This window comes from Myotis brandtii, unplaced genomic scaffold, assembly GCF_000412655.1.
Source record: "Myotis brandtii unplaced genomic scaffold, ASM41265v1 scaffold510, whole genome shotgun sequence".
NCBI lineage: Eukaryota > Metazoa > Chordata > Mammalia > Chiroptera > Vespertilionidae > Myotis > Myotis brandtii.
Window position 1 is genome coordinate 498,049 of NW_005369443.1, and position 6,086 is coordinate 504,134.

Below are 6,086 nucleotides of genomic sequence, written 5' to 3' on the forward strand. Positions count from 1 at the left end.
CCCCCCCACACACACAGCCTACCCTCTGGTTTTATTCTACATGGAAAGCCCCTCCCGTGATAGCCCAGAGCAGCTCCTCTTCCAGAAAACCTTCCCTCCTCTGAACCACCCTGGTTAGGCCTGCCTCAGTCTTCACCTGCCTCAGCCATTTCTCTGAATGCTGGCCTCCCTGCTGGGAGTGCAAGCAGGAGTTGTGCCCTTTAGCCCAGAATCCCTGCATCTGACACAGAGGTTGGCACCCAGAAGGACTTCAAAACCCCGAGCAGTGACTTTTTCTGATATTCTTGGCACAAAGGACTTCAGGGGTGTCCGTGGGGGCCCATCTTGCCGAAGCCCTGAGTGAAGTTCCTCTGGGACAATTGACACAGAGGAGGGAGATCACCTGAACATGACATTTCTTGGGACCGTCAACAAAGTTCTGACTTAAAGGACATTCTCCAAAATGATCCCTAGGAGATTGAGGAGGATTGCTGAGCCTGCTTGGACAGAAGACAAAAGGAAAGCCCTTAGGTATGTGGACTCTCAGAGGTATAAGAGTCCCAAAAAAGCATCTGTCCCTAGCTTTCCAGATGAGGAAATGAGCAGTAGGTAAGAGTAAGTTTGCCCAGGGGCCCCAGAGAGTCAGGGCTGAGCAGGCCTGGTCTACTCTCTCCTCCCCCACCCAGGGACACTGTGCTCTGGACAAAAGGGCAGTGACCTGGAGGTGGGGCAGGCTTTATTTAACAATGAGAAATTCATCCATTCATGCAGCAACCTAGCCCCTTGCACCTATGCTGGGATAATAGCTGAGTCAGAATCCAGGGATGACTCAGGGTGCTCACAGCTTAGTGGTCGAGATGAGGAAAGCACACACATAACATGAGCTAATGCCAGGTGGAGAGTCTGCCCATGAAAGGGGCACAGTGCTCTGGAAGTTCAGAGGAAACAGAGATGAGTTTGGGGAAAAGAAGAGGTTCTGGGGGCCAGGAGCCTGCAGAGAGGTGGCAGGTGCCTGGGGATGAGCCAGGCAGTCCTCCAGTAGTCACCCCCCTCTCTGTTTTCTGAAGCCCACCTCCAAACCTTTGGTGCTCAGGGAGGAGGAGGAGCCCTGACATTTGTTCTCTGCCTGTCTATGCTCTTCCTATTATCACAACAATAGAGATAGAGCCCAGGGCTCACTCTCAGGGAGTCCTTGTGTGTGACTGCCCGGTGCTGAGATGTGATCGCACTGAAAACTCACAGCAGACCTCAGCAGTAAGACCTATTATCATGCCTACCTAATAGATGAGCAAGCGTCAGTTAGGGGAGGCTAGGGACTTTGCAAAGTTCACATAGTGGGGCACACTAGAACTTGACTCAAACCCACCTTTGTATGACTCAGAACTTGGGGTCCTTCTAACAACTTGTACAACAGCTGGAGACCAGTCTGTCTGGGTGAGGACCCCGGGTTTGCACCCCATCCAGCTTTGTAGAAAAGGGGGGACAGATAGTGATACTGATTCCCCTGGTCTATCAGCTCCCTGGTGTGGTCAGGCCCATTCTCAGGTGAGGACTGGAAGCCAGTCAGCAGGATTCAATAAAGGAGCACTGGGCTCGCAGCTGGAGAGCCCTGGACTTCCCAGCTACAGCTCTGCTCCTTTTATGCTCCGTGGCCCTGAACAAGTCACTTGCATTTTGGGCCTCACTGGCTCATGTATAAAGTGGGGGTAATAATACCTATCTCTCAGGGATGCTAGGAAGCCTCAAATAAGATGATTTAGGAAAGAGCTGAACACACAGATGAATAATAACCCAAAACACACACACTCTCTCTCTACTTAGGTGGAATCTCGTGGGGCCAGTACAGAGAATACTGGTTCCTCCTGGGCTATGTGTTCCCAGCTTAGCACAGCCTTTGATCCTGCAGCAGAACCTACCTAAGCTGGACAGGGTCCCAACATGGGCCAATTAGTCTATTTCTCAGCCTCTGCTGTCCTGCCAGGGGGAAGGAGAAGGGGTCTTGTATCCCTAAATGAATATGATCTTCTCAAGGGTACCTCAGTTTCAACCATCATTTACTGAGCACTTTGTGCCAGGCTTGTTCATACCCGTTATCCCCACGCCAACCATGAAAAGTAGGGCTATTGGCCTCATTTTATAAATGAGGAAATAGGTTCAGAGAGGTTAGACAACTTGCCTGCAGTCACACAGCCAGCAAGTGACAGGAACAGGGTGGGAAACCAGCTCTGTGTACTCTGGAGTCCTTCAACTCTACCACATGGCCTCTCTGGGCCCTATCCCCCCAAATCTCCATGGGGTCACTTGGTGGGAGTTCGGTAAGGACTTTAATGAAAGGCTGGAAGAGACCCATGCAGGATCCTCAGTTTCCCCATTTGCAAAGTGACAGAATTGGCCCAGACAGTGTCTAACACCTCTTTCTAACCTGGCATTTGAAGCACCTGACTATACTAATGGGATGCAGAATGAGTCTTGAACTGTTCCCCAAATCTCAGGCCAACTTAGGACTTCTAAGGGGTGACTTCTGTTGTGCCCAGCTCTACAATGGAGAGCACTCTTAGCGAGTGCCAGGGACACCCCAAGACTCTCTGGGGGTCAGAAGCTGTTTAGGGGTGCTTGTGCTGATACTCCCAAAACACTCTGTTGGTGCAAGCTGGGATTCCTGGGTAGCCATTTCCCAACCCCCACCCCCTCCCACAGCCCTTGGGCTGGGAAGGCCCATGGTACCCACTCACACTGGATATACCAGGCTCTCCAGATGGCGTTGTTGAGGCGGATCTTGTCTCGGCAGAGTAGCTTGAGACCTTTGAAATTCTTCCACTTGGGAGACACCAGCTTACCACTGTCAGAGGGAGAGGGCTGGGTCAGGGCTGAGGGTGGGGAAAAGGGGCTTCTGCAGAGGCTGGCTCTACACAAGCACTAGGCACTCTTCTATGGTGGGCAATCTGAGGGATCCTCTCAAATCCTGCCCCTCTCTGTAACCTGCCTGAAATTCCTACCTTGAAAGTCAGGCTTTAAAATACCCTCTCAGCCCTAGCTGGTTTGGATCAGAGGACAGAGCATAGGCCCGCGGACTGAAGGGTCCCAGGTTCAATTCTGGTCGAGGGCACATACCTCAATCCCTGGCCCTGGGGTGTGTGAGGGAGGCAACCAATTGATGTGTCTCTCTCACATCAATGTTTCTCTGTTTCTCCCCCTCCTTTCCACTCTAAAAATCAATGGAAAAATATCCTCAGGTGAGGATTAACAAAAAAAGTAATAAAATACCCTCCCAGGTCCCCACTAGGGGACCTTGTGTTCTTTGGTGAGATCTGCTTGTTAATCTATTACCAGAACTAGAGCCAGGACTGGAGCCTGTTTATCAGCTTAATCTTCATAATACTACCCAGTGGCCTTACAAGCAACTGTCTGGTAGGCCAGCTAGATACAGTTCTTACTGAAGGAAACGGAGGATCAGGAAGGGAGAGGGACATACCCAAGATCACATGGCAGACTCGCCCAGGCCCTGTGGCTTTTTTTTTTTTTTTTTTTTTTTTTTCCCTAGGTCAAGGGAATGGGTAAGGTTTGTCTGGCAAGGAGAGGAAGCCACTTCACCAGAGGTGGCCTCCAAGCAGCCAGCCACTGCCTTTTCATTGCCCTTCTGGTGTCTGCCCAGCCCCAAATCCTAGAATGGCCATCTGGACGGAGCTAGAAGGTATGCCCCTTCTCAGGGGTGTGCCCAAGACAATACCATTCAGATCCAAAGGAAGGCATCTGAGATGATGGAGTAGTGAGCAGCGGGGAGGCAGCATCCGGACCCTAAACCGAACCCTAGCAGTCAATTAAATTCATGAGATGAAAAGGCTCTACACAGATGAGGAGCTTGCCTCTCAGGGTCCTCTAGGCACAGGCCAAGATTGCCACCTCCAGGGAGCTGTCCTAGGAAGTCAAGATGTTCAGGGTCTTAGACCCCTGCTCGTCCCTCCCTCCTCATGGTCCACGAGCCAGGGTTGTATACCAGTCCCTTCTGGCCCACCTTCTCCAACCCTTATTCACATAGAAGGCTGAGGCCTCAAGGCTTAGTCTTAGTCTTTCAGAACAGGGGCCTCTCTCTAATCCAGGGGGTAAGGGACAGGTAGGTGGCAGTCTGACTCCTACAGCCCCTTGGGTGCATAGGTCACTAGGTCTCCTCTCCTCTTTCGTCTCCAAGCTCCTGTGTTTGCTTTGGAATAGGGAGAGGGGTGGACTGCCACCCTAGGGCACATCAGGCCTCATTACCCAAATAGAGTACATAACCCAGCGCACAGACCCGCTCGCTGGCCCCCTCCCTCCTAAGTTAGATAAACACCATCTGTCTGGAGAAATGGGAGAGTACTCAGACACATCTTGGGCCAGCTTTTTTTGTGGCACCTGGGGGGTTGTGGGGGGCCTCCTGAGTTTATTGCCCCTGCCTGTATCCCAGCAAACCTCCCAGCCCACTCTGGTCACCCCGTGCCCCACCCCAAGCCTGCCTGCCTTTCCTCTTTCTGAGGTTATAGTGTTGTGGCCAGGTAAGACTAGAGGAGACGAGACAGTGACAAAATCTAAGCCCAGGAGGAAAGTCTGTGCTGAACTTGTTGGCTCCGGGAGGGGGCGGGGGGCAACCTGGAGCAAAAAGCCTGAAGCCAGGGTTCAAGGACTTCTTATGACCAGAAGAAAATCTGGAAATCTTGGGGATGGGATGGGGAAAACTCAGAACTCCTAGTTCAGTTTCCCCTACTCCCACACATATCTACCTTACAGCAATTCCCTTGGAGTCTCCCAGACAGGGTCCTGCTTGCTCCCCCATTTCCCCGAGGCCATTCTTTATAGCTCTGGCCATAAAGTCCCAAAGTGTATGCTTGGGACTTCCAGAACCTGCCTCCTTGGAGTTTCCACCCAAAGAACCATGGAACATGGGGTTCCTCCTGGAAAAGTCCTTCCTCTGCCCACACTGCCCTTCTGAGGGTGAAAGCTGGCCAGGCTTCCCCAGGCTCTCCTCCGGGTCAAGCTAGCCAGTTCCTCCCAACACCTCTGGACCCATTGCCTTGCTGTCCCTTCCCATCCACTCACTCTCTTGGGACACCCAAGACTCTAGGGCCTAGAGATTGCTTCCCCAAGCCTCTCCCTCCAGGGAGCCCCAACAATTATGGGTCTAAAGGGCTAAAACACAATCCCAATCTGAGCCTCAGTTTTTTTCTCTACCCAATGGGGGAACCCAAGGGCTCCACTTCCATCCCTGGAGCATAAGGCCTGAGGGAGTGAATATTCTGGTTGTTTAGGCAGAAAGCACAGCTCTCTCCATCCCAGCTGCCCCCCCCACCCCCATCGGAGTCACACCAGCTTTCAGTGGCCTCTTAGTGGGGGCAGTTCTTGGAATGTGCTCTGTCCCCTACCTTGCCACCTCCTCTGAACCTCCCCTTTTGGTCACCCATGGTCTGGGGTTAGGGGTGGGTGTTAGCCAGCCCAGGTAGAGAGGTGCGTGTAATATAACCTGGGAAGCTGAAGTTAAAAATGGGTGAGAAATGGGGGCCGGGGGGATCCTGGGGAGAAGGGGTGCCCGCACCGGGTGTACTGGGACCTCAGATGGCCGGCTCAGGCGGTCTGTGATATGAAGGTGGGGGGGGCGGGTGGCGGAGGGATGGGAATTTGAACTTTCCACATTGGTCTGGCGCCTGAGACGATCAGGTTGCAACATGACCCGGGCCCGGGGCCAGAGCTTGAGGGCCAAGGTTACAACGCCTCCAGCCAATGGGGTCGCGGCTGCGAGGCAGCTGTTGCGAGTGGGCAACACTCCCCCGCAATTCCCACCCCGGCCCCGGCTCCGGCTCCGGGTCAGAGCAGCCAGTGCCGGTCTGTAGACTACAGTTCTCTGAAGGGGAGGAGTGTTTCGGAGGAAGCGAATGTTTGCAGAGAAAAGATCAACGCCGGCCGAACCCCCCCCCGCCCACACACACACACATACACTCCCACCCCCTCCTTTATCCCGGACGGTTTTCGGTTGATAATTTATCCTGGCTCCTCAGCTCCCGGGAACTTTGCTCCAGGGCACTGGGCCAGGACCCGGGTTCGCGCCCTCCCCTGGGACCCAGGCAGGGAGTTGGAGCTGGGAG

General features: G+C 53.4%; 1 protein-coding gene across 1 annotated transcript in view; it reads right to left on the reverse strand.

The window, feature by feature from the left end:
- MLXIPL (MLX interacting protein-like) overlaps positions 1-6,086 on the reverse strand; it is a 34,552-nt gene that overhangs the window by 11,360 nt on the left and 17,106 nt on the right. Inside the window, exon 3 of the mRNA XM_014548511.1 lies at positions 2,712-2,818. Within this exon, the coding sequence (XP_014403997.1) occupies positions 2,712-2,818 (107 nt within the window). The remainder of the gene's footprint in view (positions 1-2,711; positions 2,819-6,086) is intronic.